Here is a 20,500-nt window from a genome sequence, read left to right on the forward strand (position 1 = left end):
CTAGAGTTGATTTTTTTCAAATATATTCCTTCCACTGTATTTTGGCAAAAAACATGAGCTGTGGGCAGTCCCCTGCAGCATGGTCTCCTGTGGGATGTGGGTGCACTTGGCACATTCATCTGCCAGCAGAGACAGAGGGGGGAACCAGTGTGGGCCCCCCTCAAAATCACAGTGTGGTCCTCTGAAATCGCAGCATGGCACTCCCAGGGTCATCTTCCTCCAGTCAGTTGATGTCAGTTTTTGCTGCCAACAAAGATGCTAGTAGTTGGGTTTTTTTTATTGCTGCAAGTGATCCTTTCGGCCCCTGGAAAAGATTTTCTGTCTTCTTGGAGACTTCATAAAGGAATTGAACCTTGGGAGAACACTTAGTGCCGTTTTCTAAGCTTGCTCCAAGCAACGTGGCGGTACTGTAAATGCCACTTGTCACACATGGCCTTCAGGGTAGCAAATGCCCTCCTGAACTGCCAGCACTTCAGTTATCTAAAGGCCTTGCCCTGTCACTTCACACTTGAGCTAAGTATAAATATTTTTCATTAGTCTATAGGAGCGTTCCATACATCTGTTGATGATATTTGTTATCCTTAATTCCAGCACTTGAGACCAGTGTCTGCCTGGTCTGGTCTCCTGTTATCTGTATGTCCTGTTCAAATTCCCCAAATAAAAAGTATCTGCTGTCTGAAGATCAAGTGGATTTTCTGAGACTTTCATCCTGCAAGTGGATTTCCTGTGTTTTATGTCTCTGTGTTAAGGTTGAGATTATAATTTTTTTTTTCCTTTTTTATATCCTCCACTGCTGCAGCCTGTTCAGCCAGTGGTGGTGATGCTGCTCATGCTGGATTTAGTAGGATGCACTGTCCCACTCAGTGTGCTCATTGCCAAGCTACATTTTCTATACACAGTAAAGATGTCCAGAAACTTGCTCTTAATTTCAGCACAAAACTATCCTGCCAGAACAAAGATATGCCCCAAAAAGCTTCACTTCATGGTGGACTCCCCACTCTGATTGCACTGGGAACCCAACTTCCTAGTCTGAGGACTGGGTCCAGATCAGCAGCCTGTCTTAAGAGCTGGTATTAAAATGTGATTTTTATGTACTGCTGTCTTGAAGCTGCCCGCATTTGTTTACTGCTGTGAGCTGACCTTTGAGGAGACATTTCTGAGTTAATTGGCTATCTAATCACTTCAGATTGATAGGCATATGTGTATTGGAGTTTTTCCTCTTGTTTGATATTTTCCCCTCTGGTTTCTTCTTTCTCTGTTCTATGGCAAATGATGCGTTTATTTTTTGTACTAGATCCTTCATTGTTTTTCTCTTTAGTAATTAACTGTTGATTTCATACTGGCCTGTTGCTTCTTGGCGTGAACCTTTCTTTTGCCAATCCATTCAAACTGAGAGTCTCCTTAAATATGTGCTTATATGCTGTGGCTAAAGTAGAGGCCAGCTATTTTAATTCTTTTGATATTTGGCTTTCAATAATCATTCTCTCAATAATTCTTCAAAGTTACTCTCACAGACTTCTTTTTTTTTTTAAAAAAAAAGAAAGCTCTACCTTAATGATTTTCTTAAGACACTGACTCCTTGTATGTATCGAATTCTTGCTTGTGTTTGTCTTCTGGAGAATTTTGTGGGTTTACCTGGTGCTTAGGTTCCCAAGACAACAGAGACAGTGAGTGTGCTGGGACACTTCTGGTTCGTAGAAGAACATACAGTTCTCTGTACATATATGCCCTAAAGACCTTCCCCTGGCTGTGTTCAGATGTTAATGGGAGGAAGAAGATGCTCCTGTTTCTTACTGGTTTGTCCTAGTTAATTGTTAGTAAATAATCTGCAATGTTTCCATAGTAAACTGGTGTAGAAAATACTACTTTTGCTTTCCCTGTAATGATCCCTGTAAATGTGTTTTAGGTAAGTGAAGTTTTGATTTTTATACAGAGGGCACAGTTCACTTACATGGCCTGTAGGTTAGAGGCTCTGAAGTAAAGCGTGGCTAGATTGAGGATTGATACTGGGAAGTGTCCGGTGTTACCTGGGGAGTGGTCATAGCACAAACACTTTAATAGCCTTGGACCAGGACTCAGGGTCCTGGGATCTGTCCCTGCTTTGCCTGAGGTCAGTGGATACTGTCAGAGGTACTGCAGTGGGGAACAGTCTGAGGTTTAGTGATGGAAAGTTCCTTATTAGCTTACCCTTCTCCAGTTGAAAAATGTAGTAAACTGAATAGCGTGCATGCTTCCCCCACATGGCGTTGACGTTCAGGTAACCTTGTGCCATGGGCATGTTGTGGGTAATAGGTAAGGGAGGATCTCCTAACTCGAGCTGAGTCTAAGCCTGGACTTTCTGGGGCAGGAGACTTTGATTCCAGCCCTTGCTGGGACTGTGAAGTCCCAGCCCTGCGATACAGCCTGGCCCCAGCCATGGAGTCTTGGGTTGCTGCGGATTTGTTGAATTGCTGTTTGGTGCTGGCTAAACTGATGCTTTTGTCACGTTTTATGGTCTACGGTGTGCCAGGGGAGGAAAATGAGTTAATTCAAAAAACAATTGTGCTGGAAGATTGCTTTATAAATAAGTTTGAGATAAGCAAAATAAAACATTAGTGGAAGAGGAAGGGAAGGAAAGGGGAAGGATGGAAACAAGCAGATGCGAGCAATGAGACTGTATTTGTTCCGTGGCTAAGTGCTTATATTGCTAAGAGAAGGCCTTTTGTCATGAATAGCTGTTGTGGTGAGCAGCTCTTAGAGGGAAAATCGGAATAACTCCAAGGAAAGAAGTTCTCAGAGTGCTGTCTGCCACTGTGCACAGAAATAAGTCAGGTCTGAGTGTTTTGGAGGGGCACTGGTGTGATGATGGGGAGCTGCAGTGCTCAGCAGTGGGATGGAGAGGACAGGTCCATGCAGTGATAGTGCCCGGCAAAAATCCAGCTGCCCTGGTGCTGCAGAGGGTAGTGAGGGGTAGGTGCTGCTCTTGTAGTTAGCACTGTAGCAACTGTGTTTCTAATGGTTTGCACCACGCTTCTATAAGGCTAGGTCATAAGCAGGGTACTTGCAATGTTTTCTGGTTGTGATTTTTAATGGCCACTTTGTGCTTCCAATAAAATGTTCTGCATAACTGATCACGGGAGAGCCTTTTCTCTGTGATACTGTACCTGACGGGGAGTTTGCAGATGGGAGCAGACAAGGGTCTGTCTGTTCTTGTTTGTCCTGTCCAAAAGTCACCAATGCCAAGTGATCCAGCTGGAGGAAGTAAAGTATATCTGTGTAGCAACTAATGGTGAGGTTTTATGTCTGGGGAAGCAAATCGGAGAGTGATAAACTGCCTGGTTATCCCATTAAGTTGAAGTACTGGGGATGTATGGAGGGAAGATAAGTGTATAGCAAAAGGTGGCTCAGCTCACAGATGCTATGGAGTAGCTTTCTTGAAAGAACAAGTGAGGGGGCTCTTGGTTTGGGTCTGGTTTGTTTTAGCCCCTGGCTTCTTGGAATAAATTACTGAGATTTCTGTGCCCACCACCACCCCACCCCGCCGTTTGAAGCTTTGTGCAAGGCTGGAACATGCTTCCTTTGTCAGAATGTGTTGCTAATGTAATTCTTCCTTTATTTCAGCAACAGCGAACTGTTTATAGGCTGACACTGGTGAAAGCTTGGAACGTGGATGAACTCAAAGCCTATGCTGACCTGATATCCCTTGGTAAACCAGACTTCATTGAGGTCAAGGTGAGTTGCATAAAGCTACTTTATCGTTTTAGTTAGTATTTTACTTTTTTCTCCCCGTTCCCCACCCCCTAGTCTTAAACTTATACGAATAAATTCAATTATTTCAAAGATTTCAGTGATGCATGAGGAACTTACCTCTTCCTTTTAATGTAATAAAGACTTACCTCTTCCTTTCTAATACCTTACGTGTACATTTAAAGTAGTCTTCAGTATTATGCAAGACAAGATTTGTACCAGCCAGCATCAGTTTCTGCCCAGCAGAATCATAACTCTCTGGTCTCTTTCGTATTTCTCATGAAAGCAGAAACTGATAAATGTAGATACTCCTTCTTTGTGTTAACCAACATTTTAAACAAAATATTCTGGGTCAGGCTTGTAGTTTGTGGTATTATTTTTCCCATCCTAGTCTCAAATTTGCCGGAGGAGAAGGTGATAAGGTGTGGTTTACTGATATGCTATTTGTCTGGCTGTGTGAAACAGGGAAATATTACCCTCTGGAACTGGAAGAGGTACTAACAGGAGCCCATGTGAGATACAGCAGGGGAAGGAGGTGCTTTATCTTGGACTTAATCAATTTAGTATATAGAGAATGTAGAAAAGGCACATTACAAAGTGCTCTGTGAAGAATCACTATCAGCATTTTCATCCAGCAAACTCCTCTGTGACCAGCACATTTACCTCAGGTCTGTATTTTTGCAGCTCTATTATTCCTGGACTTTTTTGGTTCTTTCTTCTTTTCTTTTCTTTCTCTCTTTTTTAACCTTTATTTACTGCTGCTTTGAAGAAAATGCCTGGAGTTTGCTGCAATTTCCTTATGAAACAAAACCCACAGGTTTTGATATTGTCAGTGTTGAGAGGTCTCTTTCTCTCTGAATGTGCTGCTGAAGTTGATAGCTTAATACAAAATAAGATTTTGAGTATGGTTTGGGGGGAAAAAAACCTCAGCTTTACAACATGTATCAGACTGCTTTATATTCCTTGGGTAAAACTTAGCAGGAGGAGTGCTCCTATGGGGCGCTTCCTACCTTGCATCTCCTGACTCTCTTACTGTAGCCTGGCTGTACGAGATCCTTCCAGTGTGCACGAAGGGCAGAGATGAGTGTGCAGAGCAGCACCGAGTGTGGGGCTGTCAGTGTACGTGCTGTTTAGACTGCTCTGTCGTGTGTAGCAATTTTAGTAAAATGAATCGGGTGTAAGTTAATGTTTCTGAGCACAGATTCCCCTGAGCACTCTCCAGGGCGAACATCTGTCTCCTCCAAGGCAGAAGGCTACTGTTCCCTTTGCCTGGGGAGGGATTCAGCCTCGTAATTGTGGTTTCCCAGCAGCGCAGAGCTAAGTTCTCCCAGCGGCTCTTCCCTGGCAAAATCATGCCTTGGGCTGCCAGGGAAATAGGTGAGGAAAGAGGTGGTCATAGATGTACTCCTGGTACTCTTCCAGCTGGGACAGGCTACTGCCCACTCTGCTTCAAAAAAAGTCATCTTTGCAGTCCAGGTGCTTCAAAGTGCTTGTCAGATCTCAACTAGTGATGACTTTTCTCTACAGAAGGGATATGCATTGAACACTTTGCCCTGTTTGCGAAAGTGTGAACTGAGGCAGAGAGGGGCTGTGTGACATTCCCCAAAACCCCATAGCACGGTAGTGTAGCTGGGGGTTCGGCCTTGCTGTGTACCTGCCAACACCAGCTGCAAAGGGGGTTCAGAGGGGTTGCAGGGCACAGAAGGCAGAGAGGTACAGAAGGAATGATGCACTGTCTGGCCACATGCTCTTGGGTGGGTTTGGGACTTTTGTGGACTGATACTGGTTTTCAGTTGCTGGGGTTTTTTTTTGTGGCTTGCTTTTTTTGAAGTTTATGCTGTTTAATATTACTTAAATTTGTAAGCAGGATGCCTTGCTCTAAATGCTGTATTTTCAGAAATTGCGTATTTCAGAATTTCCAGCAGGTAAATGCATTTCTGCTGTAGGACAGAACTGTCTTTCAGGCAGGGTGGTGATCCTGGCCAGAGCATGGTGTCTTCAAGCTAAGCAACAAAAATTGTGCCTCAGTTTCTTCCTCTATGAATCATTTAGTGTTATGCCTAAACTGTGATCCTACAAACAGTCTGTAATTGGCATATGGAAAATCTCTTGTCTTTCCAATCGCAAGAGCAGTACTTGGAGAAACTAGAGTTTAAGCCTTTCAAAGGTTGCAGCATCTCTCTGCCTTGTCTCTGCTAGTTGTTGTATTTAGGCTGGAAGTGATGGGGGAAGTCTTCCCTTCCCTGGTTACAGCTCTCATTAAAAACTGCAGTACAGCAAATGTGAAATCACAACTTCATCATGATCTGTATACTCAAAGTCCAAAAAGTCTTCTACAGTTTGCTCTTTCTTCTAGTCTAGCAGAGGGAGGATGATTTTTCAGAGCTCTCAAAACCATACAGCGAGTCTGACAGCAGCTAAGCCCCGCAAGACAGAAGTGAGAAGCTGAGTACAAGAAAACACACTAATTCCTTTTCAGCTTCAGCAGCAGAAGTGAATTGTCAGGGTGCTGCTCCAGCTCGTTCACTAGCAGGCTCTGAAATAGTCTCCATTTTTTTCCATTTAATTGAGCTTTTAAATAGAGCTGTGCTGTCTTATCTTAATTTCGAAGACAGGGAAGCAAGGTTCATATATTTCATGTACGAAGCACAATGTTGCAAGCAGGATTGCTGGAGTGCCCATTTGTAGCAGGAACTGAGCTGGTCTTACTGCTGTCTGAAACAATGGTGCAACTCTGTTCCGGCACAACACAGGGGGTCTAAATGGCATTTCATTCCTTTGAAAAATTCGTAAACTTTGTGATGGCTTCCATGAAGCAGTGGATTTGCTTGACACCAGATTGTGTTTAAATAGACCCAAAGCTGGATGAAAGGTCTTGCTCACAGATTTTTGTATGAAATGTTTTTATGTGAGAGCAAGGGGTTTTTAACAAGTTGCATTGCTTCCTTGCCTCTTTGGAGCAAGTGTAATGATCTAAAAGATGGGTGCTTGGTGCTCTGCAGAGGGGAAGTAGCTCACACTAAATATAGTATTAGCCCAGTCAGTGGCCTTATTTGTTTCACAGTTTCATCTGCCAGTTCCTGCTAAACAGCAGAGTTTCTAAAGTGTGGAAGATTTGGCTCTGTAGGGAGGCACAATGGCTTTCTTCTCTTGTTGCAGTGTCTGACTTTTGAAATGTGAGGGGCTTACATGGTTTCTCACTTCAAGCATGGAACCAATTTTTCACTTTTGGCCAGGAGTAAGTGACATGTTCTGGAGTGGCTGATGAACAGCTAGTTGTGTTGATGCGGGGTAGTGAGTGTCCAGCCAAGTACCAACAAGAGAGGCTGAGAGAGGGGATGTTATCTGAAGGACAGCTTCCTTACTTGGCCATCCTTCTCTGAAGTGTTGATGGATTGCTGGTGGGGTGGTGTGCCCCTGTGCTGCTGGAGGTGTTCATGTTGCTGCTGCACCTGTGCTTAGACCCTTACCCTGTGGTCTGACAGTAGTTATCCTCCTTTGCTGTGCACTTTGCAGACAGGTTGTTTTAATCTGATCATCTTTAATCCTGGCTTGCAAAGCTCTTGTCTAACACCCTACCCATGAGATCAACCTTCACTTACAGCAGGATCACTGGTGCCATATGGCCAGTGCAGTGGTTTCAGAGGCGTCTCAGCTGTGCTGTTGAGCACGCTGGGGTCGAGAATACTTCAGGGTGCTTTGTTGCTTCTGCCTGTGGGGGATTCTTCATTTGTGGGGTGAAGCAGAGAGACAGGGTCTCTGTCCCTGCGATGTTTGACTGCTCTGGAATAAAAGGAAGCAAATCTCTTTCAGCAAAGGCGAACAGCAGAAGCAGGACTGCATCACACAGCCCCCTGCCTAGAGCCTAGGAGTTTGCGGTTGTGCAGGCAAAGCATATGTAAGCAGAGTGATCACGTAGATATAATCCCACAGCATTCAAAGTGATACTTCATACAATAGTACATAGGAGTTAAATTCTGACCCAAAGGAGGGTGGGTTGAGGTGTGTTCAAATCTAGTACTCAGTATCGCTATCAGTATTCCCTCTCATGCACTGTGTATTGATCTGCACTTGGAAAAAACTGCCAGTGTGTAGCTGCCCTTTCGTCCAGCCCCAGTAGCTGTGGTGTCCACATGGTTTGTGACCTGGGGTTTTTCCCAAAATACCTCATATTTTTGATTTAAAGTAATTTCTTGTGTTCCTTTGAGAATGAAGCATATTGAAGAATCTATTTGGCGTGTGAATAGGGCTTAGCATTTTGTTGGTTTTTTTCCGAACTCCAGTGTGACAGGTCAAAAAGGCAAAGACTGAGTCCTGCTCAAAGCAAATAAACTAAAAAAATATTGCAAGATACTGCAAAGCATCTGCCAGAAAATGAGGCTCATCTCAGCAGGGATTTCCTGGTTAAATACTTGGGATAAATGACGTTCATTTAAAATGAATGTAGCTAATCCACTGTTGCTTCAGAAAGGCTCACAGGGTGGAGTGGATAGAGATTTAGATTCTTGCAGGCCTTAATACTTGTTCTCATTTACATCAGTTATCTTACAGTGGTATAACTCTGTGGGACCCTATTCTTTCTCTTATTTAAGCCAATAGAAATTAGCCTTGATTACCCTTGTGTAAAACTCAAAGGAAGAAGCAGTGATGTGGTTATTAAAATTGATTCATGTTTATTTATTGCATTAGTCTGTTTTAATGTCAGAATGTCACTGTCATAGTTGTACAAAGTATTCTTGGGAGTTGCACATTCTGGTTTTAAAATACCTTTTTTGCAATGTTACCCTGTTTAGTGTTAAAAGCCAGAGATTTGTGTTGACATGCAGTATTTTGCTATTTAAAATTAAATTTGCTAATTAAAATTAATCCTTCTTAAACCAAAGGGGCAAAAGGATTTTCCTATGAAATGTGAACCATAAAATCATTGAGGTTGGAAAAGACCTTTAAGATAAAGTCCAACCATTAACCCAGCACTGCCAAGCCCATAACTAAACCATGTTGCTAAGCACCACATTTATGTATTTTTAAACACTTGCAGGGATGCCAGTTCCACCATCACCCTGGGCAGCCTGTTCTCATACTTGAACCACCCTTGCAGTGAAGAATTTTTTCCTAATACCCAACCTAAACCTCCCCTGGCACAACTTGAGGCTGTTTCCTCTTGTCCTATTGTTTCTTATCTGGGAGAAGAGACCAACCCCACCTCACTGCACCCTCCTCTCAGGTAGTTGTAGAGAGCGAGAAGGTCCCCCCTGAGCCCCCTCCTCTCCAGGCTGAACACCCCCAGCTCCCTCATGACACTTGTGCCCCAGCCCCTTCCCCGGCCCCTGCCCGGCTCTGGACATGCTGCAGCATCTCTGTGTCTGTCTGGGGGTGAGGGGCCCAAAACTGACCCCAGGATTCACAGTGCAGCCTCCCCAGTGCCGAGTACAGGGGGACGATCGCTGCCCTGGTCCTGCTGGCCACACAGTTTCAGATCCAAGCCAGGGTGCTCTTGGCCTCCTTGGCCACCTGGGCACTCTGCCGGCTCAAGCTCAGCTGACCATCAACCAGCCCCCCCAGGCCCTTTCCTGCTGGGCAGTTCCCACCCCCTGCCCCCAGCCCGCAGCTGCCTGGGGCTGCTGTGACCCACGGGCAGGACCCGGCACGGAGCCCTGTTGAACCTGATACAACTGACCTCAGCCCATCAGCCCAGCCTGCCCAGACCCCTCTGCAGAGCCCCCTGCCCCCCAGCAGGTCAGCACTTCCCCCAGCCTGGTGTCACCTGCAAAGTGACTGAGGGTGCACTCAATCCCCTTGTCCAGGTCATTGATATTCATCAGGCCCTGAGGAACTAATTCCAGAAGTGAATGGAGTGTGCTGCAGGGTCACGCCGGTGCACCATGGCCAGATGAGCACATGAAAACACAGCCTGGACCTCTGGTCACTGCAGACACATTGTGGCGCAGCTGGGTACACTTCTGCTTTAATTGTTGCTGTGTCCACACATCTCCTTCATGCTGCCACTAGCTTTAAGGCTGTGCATATGGAAGCATGTGGGCCAAGTGTTCAGCCTCAAATACCTGGCTTTGCAGTTCAGACCGGGTTCTGCAGTGGTGAGGGAGATCTGGTTGCTCTGGTCAGAGCCACAAGTGGAGTGACATCCCTGGGGAAGTGGTCTGTATTTGCTAGAGTGAAGCTTCATCTTGCAGTTCTCAACAGTAGCGTGGCTTCCTGCCTGAGCAGAGCCTTGCTGCTGCTTTCCATCACTTCAGTTTAAGGTGGTGGGGGAGTGGGCCTACCTGGCTTGTCCTTTGTTCCAGGGCTGTTCATCCCGTGGTGCTGTCTGAGGGCAGGACTTAGGCAGAGCCCAGATGAGAGCCATGGCATTGCACAGAATTTCAAGTCTTCATAAAATCAGTTTTCAACCACTTGAAAGCATTTGTACATGATGATTGCTCTGCAGATCAGTGCAGCATCCTTGTGCTGAGCTCGTGGTGGAGGATAGGCTGGGTGTCGTTCAGAGCTCAGGATGATGTTCTGGGACTGCAGCTCCTGCTCGTAGTGTCTGAGACTGACTTATGGTATTAAAAAGACCCAGTAAATGACTGCAAGGAAGGACCAGAGGGAAGTATCTATCCCAATCTGCTTAGTCTTGTCATATTAAACAGTAAAGATTATTTAAGTGCTGAAAATAATGAAGAAAATGAGCTCTGCTTTAATGAGTTTTTAATTGCATGCAGCAAGCAGCGATTGCCCCCACCTGTCAAAAAGCTATTCAGAATCTTGCTGCTATTCCCATCTGCATTTAGATGAAGAGAAGGTGAAGTCTCCTGTCCTAGTACCTGCTATAAAATAAGTCTAAGCGATGTGTAATTTCTATGCCTGAAAAAAACTCAAACTATTGACCACTTAATATTCTCTCAACTGTGAGCCATAGGTCCAAGGACAAGACACAGAGCATGGATGGTCCAAGGTGGCAGAGTAGGCAGTGGCAGGGCTGCATCACCTCCCTGTCATGCTGGAGAGCCACAGGGCTGTTGAGCACTCGACAAGAGGTTGAGCATTCTGCTGGATAAATCCCAGTTGGCCTGGACTGCTGTGGAAAGCTGCTTTCAGGTGGATCCCAAGCAGCCTCTGCTGCAAGTTGCTCCTTTCATTATTAGCATGTGTGTGTGACAGAGGTAGGGACCCATCTTGCTATTTCTGTTGATCCAGCTAAAGGTTACAAGTTACTAATAGGTGTGCCTGAGGAGTTCAGCTTGACATCAATGGGGTTTTTTAGTGTTGTGCGTACACAGTAAGGCTTGATAACAGGTTTCATTGCAAACATAGGTGAATGATTAAATTTTGAGTTTTCAAGTGACCCTGCCACACTCTTTTGTCAAAAAGTCAGTCTTTAGTCCAAGCCTTTGGTTTGGTACAAATATATGTGTGAAATTGAGGAGGTATTTTCGCATTCCAGCATTGGGCTTGGGTACAAGTGTAAGCCTGATGAAAACCCAAGGTAAAATGGATTGTTCTCATCTGTGTTTTTTTTTTTTGTGTTTCAGTAAAGGTTAGTATCCACAATAAGTGGGAACCACAGGGCATGGAAATTGTATTAGGCTTGTGAGGCTTTTAGATATGACCAGGGGAAGCTGCAGGAAAAAAAAAAGGAGCATATGGAAACTGGCTGTGTGTGATGGCCCAGTGTTGCTGTGCTCAGCCAACAGTCTGTAATAATAAATTTCTGTCCACGGCCCTGAGTGCTTGCTTGCAGGAGAAGAAGGGCTAGCCCTATGTACTGCGTTTTGCAGCTGGGGCAACTGAGGCAGGGTAGCAGTGGATTGTAGCAAAGCAGGTCACTGGCTGAAAATTCACCTCCTGCCTTCCAGCCTAAATCTTTCTAAACCTCCCACCTCTCCATGTGCTATTGCTCTTTATGACGGTATAAGGAGCAGAGTGATAAAATAAGTGATTTTAACAGTGGCCTTTTCTGTCTCAGTATCTATATGGCTTGTCTGTGTCCTGCCTTTCAGAGTTTAGCTTTTACAGGAGGAGTTCCTTTGATTTCAAGTGAGTTGCCGAAGGTTCATGGGCTGCAGTAGCACGGATCTGCATAATCTGTATGTGTGGTGCATCTGGAGAGCTGGTGGTAAATATTGGGGTTATGCTGCATAACTAACCATTTCCATTCCTGCTTTTCAGATTTAACTGACACAAATAAACCAATGTCCTTTGTTAAATCAACTTGAAAGCAATTATTAAAAACAACCAATGAGTCCAAATGCACTCCAATGAGGAGCAGACGTGCATGAAAGCTTGTGAATATAATTTGGACAATGCAGATGCTCAGATCATAAGCATTTTTATTGCAGAGAGTGCAATCTATCAACATGTCATTTGAGGCTTTTTATATTTGTTTTGGGTCAAGGCTGCCCCAGTTTTTAAACAGTGGCTCTGTCACTCAGCAGCTTGGCTGACACTTTTGTTCTTCTGTTAATTCACATGAGCATCAATTAAACAAATTTATAATTTGTGGGCTAGGAGTTAAGAAAATTCTCTTGTTCAGTAATTAAGTTGGGAAGCCTGGAGTTTCAGAGTTGAGAAACAAAGCACTGTCATAGTTAGTTCCCCAGTAATTTTTCCTTCGTAGTCCTGTGGATTAAAATGATTGCTGGTTGTCAAGATCTCTGGCAAGGAGCCAGATCACAGTGGAAAAAACGTGCTTTTTGCTGCAGTGATAATCATCTTGGCACAAGGCATTGCTTAAGTACAGTGTTGCATGCTCGGCTCCATTACAGCAGCACAGAAATCCAGAGCATGCCCAGCGCTGTTGCTCTGTATTCGTACCAGCATAACCAAGAATAGCTGAGATGATTTTCAGAAGGCTTCTGCATTTCAAGGTCTTTGGCCAAAGCTATGTGGCATGATTAGGATGCTAAAAGCACCCTTATTAAAGACTAATTAAGAGGCACCATCATTGATGCTGCTACTGCAGGGAAGTTGGTGTAAGAGCTTAGGGTATACAATAGAATGGTTTCCTTTTTTTAATGCTTGATGTCTTAATAACTGTCTTCGTGTATTACTGAAAAATATAACATGAGTGCCCTAATCAACTGTTCACATTTTTAAAGTGGTATCAGCACTGTTAATTAACTCAAATTTTAAGAAGTTGGGGAAGTTGAAAGCTGATGTGCTTTCATTTAGTGTGCTGCTAAGCTGATTTTCATTGATTTGTGCTTGTGAATTAATCAGCCATCCGAGCACTTAGTTATTCCATTTGCTTCTCCGCTTTCTTTGCTTGTAAATGATATCTTTGAAGTTTATTAAAAGAATGAGTCATGTTGTAGCTTCCTAAGAATTTTCCCCCTCTGTAGTCACACATTTTTCATGCTGCTCAAACCATAATCTGTATAATGAATGCAGGGAAAATATTGCTATATGGAGCCATGTCTATACAGCTGAACTCTGGAAATACATATCCTATTATTTACGTGGCTGGCTGCTCTAATACAAGAACATTTAAAATCTTTTTGAGACTTTCAGAGCCAGGCTAAAAAAATTAACCTACATAGCTGTTTAGCGCTCCCCTGGCTTGGCTGCAGTTGTGCACAGTCAACCTGTTTCCACGGTGGCTCTGAGTTATGGTATGTGGCTCTAATATCGTTTGCATGGGCAGATTAATAGAGGAAGTCCCTCATAAATTTACCAGCGAGAAAGTAATTGCTTCCAAAACTTGTACAGTTTCTAATTAGCATGAGTCTGTTTCTTTTGTAGCCCTATTTAAGCACTGCATGATTCACCTTGCTCTAGTTTTAAGTATTTGCAAAGGATCTGTCTGCACGTGTCACGGTCAGCAATAAACAACTTAAATGTAGGTGAATTAGGTCTTGGGAGTGCAGCATCAGCTGGGAGCAGGTGCCATAAACATAGTGTGGATGCAAATGCCATTTAAAAGAAGTAGAAGTGCTCTTCACAGAGGAAAACATGAGAACGCAAAACATAATCATCCATAAAATTGTGTGCACTCTGTTTTAAAGACTGGTGCTTGATGGGATTCTGTGACTAGAATAAGAAATAGCTGGGCCAAAGACCAAAGGTGATGAAACCACCCAGCGAGGTAGAGAGGGGTTGGGCTTTTGTCTAGAAGAAAAGCTGTTTCTTGTGTGAATTTGCCCTTTTGGCTACGAGTGGATTTGTGACCTGGGTTGCAATACCACAGGTTAAACCACCTGGATGAGCCTTTAATGGATTTTATTTGGAAAGAAAGAAATAAGAAAAACACATGTCTCAGCAAGCCACGTACTGCTGAGCTAGTTTATGAGAATATTAATAAATTAAAGATGGAGCAAGGCAGTAATGAATTTGAGTTCATGGCTAAGACTAAATCAGTAATTCAGGAGGTTCAAGTGATCCAATCTCCAATTTAAGAGCAGCTGATCTCAAAATGATGAGGCTGAAGTTGGGTGGAGTGCTGTGTAGGAGAACTTGAGAGGTTGCATTCACTGACAAGTGATCGTTGCAGCGCATGGAGCTGGCGGCAGCAGGGGGTGGGTATTGCAGTGACCTGGAGGGGCTCAGCTTCTGCTGCAAATAAATCACCTAAACAAGCAGTGCTCATGGCTTGGCTTTGTGTAGGCACAGCAGGAACGTGTGTCCTGCTTTGACGTGCTCTTCTGCAGTCTGTGTGCTGTATTGGGTGTTTGAGAAGGGAGCTGGAGAAAGAACCCAGTATCCCTGCTAGCTTAGTGCAATTAAATCTGAGATGAAGGTGTCTTTTTGAACAATGTCACTTCTAAAGTAGCAACTAGTTTTGAGTCTTTTTCCAGAAAACAATCAGAAAAGCTGCTTCGCCGAAGGTTCCTACTCCTGCATGTTCACACTGGCAAGCTACAGAGCTTTACAGGCTGATGTGCGGTGGGAAGCTTCTCTCTGTGCTCTGCCCGGGGGGTGCTTGTAGTGCTCATCACATCAGCTTGCATGTGCTGGGTACTTCCCATGCCATGGACTAGTTGTGTTTTTTTATCGGTACAGATACAACGTACCAGTGTTGCATGACCTTTACTTCTGCCAAGTCGGGAGATCAGGAGCAATGGGGGCTTTGGGGGTGTGTGAGCGATGGTGCTGGCCTTTCAGCTGGCATCGGGTGGGGGATCTGCAATCAGTGCAAATCAATCATTAAAAAAATTCCCTCTGTTTTGGGTGGACATTTGCCCTGGGGCCATTACTTCAGCTCTCAGCATTTCATAAAGCAGCACAGACTGTTTGTGAAGTGGTAGGATTATAGAAACTCCCCAGTTGTTCTGATGGCCCTTGACCAAAACACAAGCTGCTTTTTAATGTTATCAAGTCACTTCTACTCATCAGTAAACAATTAGTTTCTCCAGTGCACCAATCAAAACTGGATTTTTACCCTCCTTCAGTGTGCATGCAGGAGGTGCAGGCAGAGATGGACTTTTTTTCTGAACAGTTCTCAGTATTTACTGAATTAGTTTAAGCAAAAGATTGTAAGAGTGAAGTGAGCTGGAGGGAGTTTTTATAAAGCCTTTATATTTTGGGGTGTTTCCTTGTGTACTCAGCCCTGAAAAATAATCTGTGTGTTTACTGACTGTCTTTGTACTGGCTTTACTGTGCCAATGTTATTTTTTTTTATCTGGCTCATGGCCCTCGACATCCAAGGGGGATATTGAGCAGTTTGGACAAGTGTCCCCAGTTTCTATTCACTGGTCTAGAGTGCTGAATGCCCAGCAGTGGATGTAGCTGTCTTCTGTAGGTGAGGTCTGGGGGGAAAAGCAGGGAGGAGCATGCTCAATATTTTCCTTAAAATGCTACTGCCTGCCCCGGCAGGTGGGCAGCCTGCAGCCCTCCATGCAAACAGAACTGCTGGTACTGAGCCAGAGAATTAAAGAACTATCTTGGAAATAGCAACTTGTGTTACTTTAGATAGAGGAGGTTGGGCAGAGTTCTCCACCTGGTTTCTAGAAGCATGTGGCCACATGAGGCTTTGTGTTCATCCTTTCACGCCAGTGTTGAGGATCTTGGTGGAACCTGGGATCGCTGGATGCAGCAGCAGAGCCAGCAGCAAACCAGCTTTTGTGGTCTACGCTGTGGTCACCTCTGAACAGCAAGCTCATTGCTGAGCAACTGGGTTATTTCTGCCTCCCAAGGAGTGAACGAACAACAAAGAGCAGCACCTACAAAGCCTTGAAATTTTCTTACAGTCTTGTAAGTCTTGTTAACTGGAAGTCAGAGGAGCAGTGCTGCCATGGAGAGGAGCAGACCAGAGGCGAGGCAGGCTAGGTTAGAAAGATGAAGCTCCAGCAGTGCCACGATGCTGTCCAGGGCGGCTGTCTTTCCTCCCCCACAGCTTGCCCCATGGCCTGTGCAAATCTTGTCTCCCTTTTTTCCAGGCTGTAAAAGGAGGGTAGGAACATGTCCCTCTCGAAGATGTTGACTTCCTGGCTTTAAGGATCGTTAGGTGCTTGGCTACTGCACAAAAACAGCTTAGATGAGCAGAGGGGCAGAAGCAAAGCCCTGTTTTTTCTGGGGAAACTGTTTTTGAGCCCAGGGAAGATGCTTTTATCCCCATGGAGTTGCTTCTGGTTTATCAAAGGTTTTAGAAGGGAATGGGTGATGTGGCACTGAACTGTGCCAGTTCACCATTTCTCCACCTTTAAAGCCCAATTCCATCCCCCTGGCTTGAACCTAAAGTTAGCACTTCTTTTCAGAGGACCTCAAGGTTCACAGACATACTCTGCTTTATTCCACTTTTGCGCTTTTCAATTTTTTCAGTGATTTTGCTGTGCTGTCAAAAATCGTACACTTTGTGCACACACAGAAGAAAAGGATGATTTGCATACTTGCAGATATTTTGCTTCCTCCCCCCCTCCCTCCCCAGCTTTTCTTTAGAAGGAAAGGTGTTTAAAATAATTCTGATGTTTCTCTGGGCTCAGGCAGCTGCTACCCTGCCAGCATCTGCATGTATATATACCTTTCTCCCAGCGATCCACATCTCTGCTAGTGCTCAGTCTGGGAACCGCTGCCTGGTGGGACTCTGCCCAGCCCATCTGCACTTGGATGCATAATGCTTTACAAATGCTCATTTCATAACTGGGAGTTACTTATTTTTTCTCTTCTGTGACCAGTAGTTAGAAAGAACCTTGAGATCTCAAAATCCAGACAATCATGTGAATAAAATTGTTCTACTTAAAAATCTCCAATATAGTTATTCATAGAGCCCCGGGTTACAGTTACCTGGGTCTCATCGCATGAGCACCATGGGGACAACAGAAAAAGGGTTTGGAGTGTAAGGACTGTCTTTTCACCTTGATTGCCAAAATGGTCTTGGTCTGGGACAGTTACAGCAATTGTCTACAGCTAAAATGGGCAGTTTTAATCCTCTTGTAACAAATTGAACAGCTGGAAGCAGGGACAGCCAGCACTGTACAGCTGGCAGAGCTTCCCTGGGCATGGTTAGGGAGGAGGACACGTACAACGGTTTTACGAGGGGCCAGAATGAGATTTATATGAATACTAGAGGACAGTGGCAGAAATCACAGCCTTGGCTTGGAAGGGGAAAGGTCCTTATCTCTGTGGCACATAGGACAGGTATCTCTAGAAGTGTCATGCTGACTTGTTACATTGGATGTTCAGGAGACTTTCTTTCAGGCATGTCGTGTTTTAAGACCAAGTGACTTATTCAAAGGGCCTTTGGTGGCTCAGGAGCAGCACGAACATCCTCTGTTTGCATGGTTTTAAAGCTGCTTTCCACAATAAGGACTAACCTGTGTTTTTTCTGCTGGAGAAGCCTAGGCACACAGTGGTTTGGTGATGGTCACTGAGGGAGAGACTGATTTATTTCTTTTTTTTAATTTTTTTTTTAATGACATCTTCAAATTTGTTACCTTTCCATAAGATACAGCATGAAGGGGAGGACAGAGCAGACTGTTGCCAGGGTTTGCTCTGACTGATGCCAGCGCTGCCCTGAGCTTGTGAAGGGTTAAGCTGACTCTGATTTCCGTATTTCTTTTCAGGGCATGACATACTGCGGTGAAAGCTCAGCCAGCAGCCTCACCATGGCCAACGTCCCCTGGCACGAGGAGGTGGTGCACTTTGTCCAGGAGCTGGCAGACCTCATCCCCGACTATGAAATTGCATGCGAGCACGAACACTCAAACTGTCTTCTGATAGCTCATAAAAAGGTGAGACTGTCAGGGTGCGATAGCGGCACCATATCTTCTTGGAAGTGTTGTACAATTGCCTTGTTCCAATACATATTCTCTCTAGAGTTAGCTGGATATTTTCTTTGGGGAAAAAATGCATTAGCGTATATTGCAGAGCATGCTGTGGAATAGTTACTGAAGCCACTACAGGTTGCAGCTCTTCGTGGTAACTCGCAGCATTCCCATGGATCCAGACAAGAAGCAAGTATCGCCTGTGCTTTGTCACACTTGCTTTGCGTTTTGAGAAAGGCAAGAACAAATCTTGCTTAGGTGGGTCAGCTGGCTTTGTCTTGTTTCTGTATTTTCATGATGATTTTCAGTGGCATAGACAGCTTGCTGAGAAAGTTACACCAGAATAGGCTAGTGTTGTGCTTTTCCTCTTCTGCATCTTTGTGATGCCTGCTAGAACTTTATAGAAATTTATAGAACATCCTGCCCTTTAGTCAGAGTTAAGATAATGTGTATTTCTTCCTTTGGAGAAATAATTTTGGCAGAGTTAACAGAGGATGTTTTCCTTTTGAACTGGAGCTGCCTTTCTGCAAAACTCTTTTGCAGGACAAACGAAGCAGCTAGAACAATTACATGCGTTCTCCATCTTAATGATGGAGAAGAAGTAGTGGTGCTGCCTTGTGACACCAGTCCAGCGTCCCTTTGTGCAATTGGAGTGCCTCACAGGCCAAGCGTGTTTCAGCAGCCTGTGTGGAAAACATTTTGTTTGAAACTTGGGTTCCTTCTTAAATACCATCAACACAATTTGAAATAAAGTGCAATGCCAAAAAAATACTAGATTTAAAGGATCAAGTACAATTTTGCTTTCTGGGCTTCAGAAAAGCTTAATAGAAAGAGAATAAAAGTGTTTAATAATGTGCTAGCTAGGCAGCTGGTGGAGCAGCTACTTATTATGCTAATTGTGATGATCTTTCTCTTTGCATATTCTTTGCTTGTGGTTGAAGTCACGAGCGCTCTCATGTCCCTTGCTTTAAATGGGAGCTGCTTTTAGTGAGTGGTAGTGTAGGGATTTCCATGGGAGGTGATTCACAGTACGTGCAGGGAATAACTAGTTAAAATCACCATTTGCAAAAGATCCAAAACATTTTAAAGCCACATTTGAGCATTATTAGAATTTCATTGTTGAAAACTTCTGCACAGTTACAAAACTGTTACTTGCAATTTGCAGTTTTATGGGAACAGCTGTAAAAGAGCAGAGGAAAATGGGATACCTGGCACTATTTTTCTTTTAATTCACCTTAAAGTTGCTTTATTTAAAGTTGCTTTATTTACAGTCTCGTCTTGGTTGTTGCCACTGGCAACTGTGCCTGAGCAAATCCTTGATTGCAAAATACTCTTTTCCGTTCTGAAGTAAAGGGCCCAGGGAAAGAAAGGAAACAGATTACCACCGAACTTCTTGATGCATAATTTAAGTAACACTGTTAGTAACAAGAATAGATTGATACCGGCCCAGGAGGAATTCAACAGCTGCTTTGCTTTCCAAAGCCATTAGGAGAGGGTGTCTTTTGGAAACAGTCTATACTCAGTACTAAAATAACTAATAAAAAATAAATTTATTTCTATTACATTTAATTTTGAATTTCAGGCTCCAGTGGAGAATAAAATTTGTCAGTGTATATTATTCGCAGCAAACCTGTACTCTGGGAACAGTCAAACTAGTGATTAATTGCAAAATCAAAGGTATCTTAAAAAAGTTAAGGAGTTGCAAGAAGATGGTAATAAAAATCATTAGGAAATGTGATTTATTTCACTGTGTTCTTCTAGGTCTGAGTTTTGAGGTGGTCAGTGCTCATATTAATTTTAAATGCCAATATTGAAATGCCAGCCTGTATAAAAAAGTTGAAAATGTCAGAGAAATAATGCTGCTTGCTTGCAGCCACTGCTTCCTGATTTATGGAGAGTCATTGATGGGCATATGCTTACTTGATGAGTGATAGTTTAGAACGTCGGCTCTGAGTCTCTTAAGCCCAGGGATTTAGGTAGAAAACAGGGGATTTTAGGTAGAGGAAACTGAAGTTTGTACGATTGGTGTTATTTTCTTTTCTCGGGAAATCAAGAGGTGATACAGAGATTAGAGCTGTTGCATTTTCAGGATACCTCAGTGTCTCAAAGAGTGTATTATTGGGCTTCCAAGTCTCTTCCCACATACGCGTGCAGGCACATGCACCCTGCTGACCAGGAGTGGGTTCCTGGTGTCTGAGTCTTTCTGCAGTTACAGGTGAGGTGCTTGTGAGAGCCTTCAGGACTTGGTGAGTCTCAGGATGTGAGAGATGTCCCACTTCACCTCAAAGAGCTTTGGATCTGGCACTCCTGCGCTATCCCAGGAGACCTTAAAAAAAATCTCATAACTTGAAACCTTACAGTAAAATGTTTGTTTTCCAGTTACCCTTCATAGAGCCTAAAAAAATAACACAGAGAATGCCTGTGCCCCACTCACCATAACCTGAGAAACCATTAGTTACTGGTATTTCCACTTTTTTTTGTTGTTTTTTGGTGTTTGTTTCCAACTGGCTGTCAGCTGCTTGAGCCTGAAGGACAAGCAAGGACAGCTAGGCTTGAGTGCAGCCCTTCCTTGGCTT

General features: G+C 44.0%; 1 protein-coding gene across 7 annotated transcripts in view; it reads left to right on the forward strand.

Moving 5' to 3' along the window:
* Positions 1-20,500, forward strand: part of TYW1B (tRNA-yW synthesizing protein 1 homolog B) — a 105,758-nt gene that overhangs the window by 73,240 nt on the left and 12,018 nt on the right. For all 7 annotated transcript variants that reach the window (XM_080387677.1, XM_080387675.1, XM_080387674.1 and 4 more), the window contains 2 exons: positions 3,601-3,711; positions 17,724-17,891. In XM_080387677.1, the coding sequence (XP_080243803.1) occupies positions 3,601-3,711; positions 17,724-17,891 (279 nt within the window). The remainder of the gene's footprint in view (positions 1-3,600; positions 3,712-17,723; positions 17,892-20,500) is intronic.

The sequence above is a fragment of the Falco punctatus genome (genome assembly GCF_963210335.1).
Source record: "Falco punctatus genome assembly, chromosome: 1".
Classification (NCBI taxonomy): domain Eukaryota; kingdom Metazoa; phylum Chordata; class Aves; order Falconiformes; family Falconidae; genus Falco; species Falco punctatus.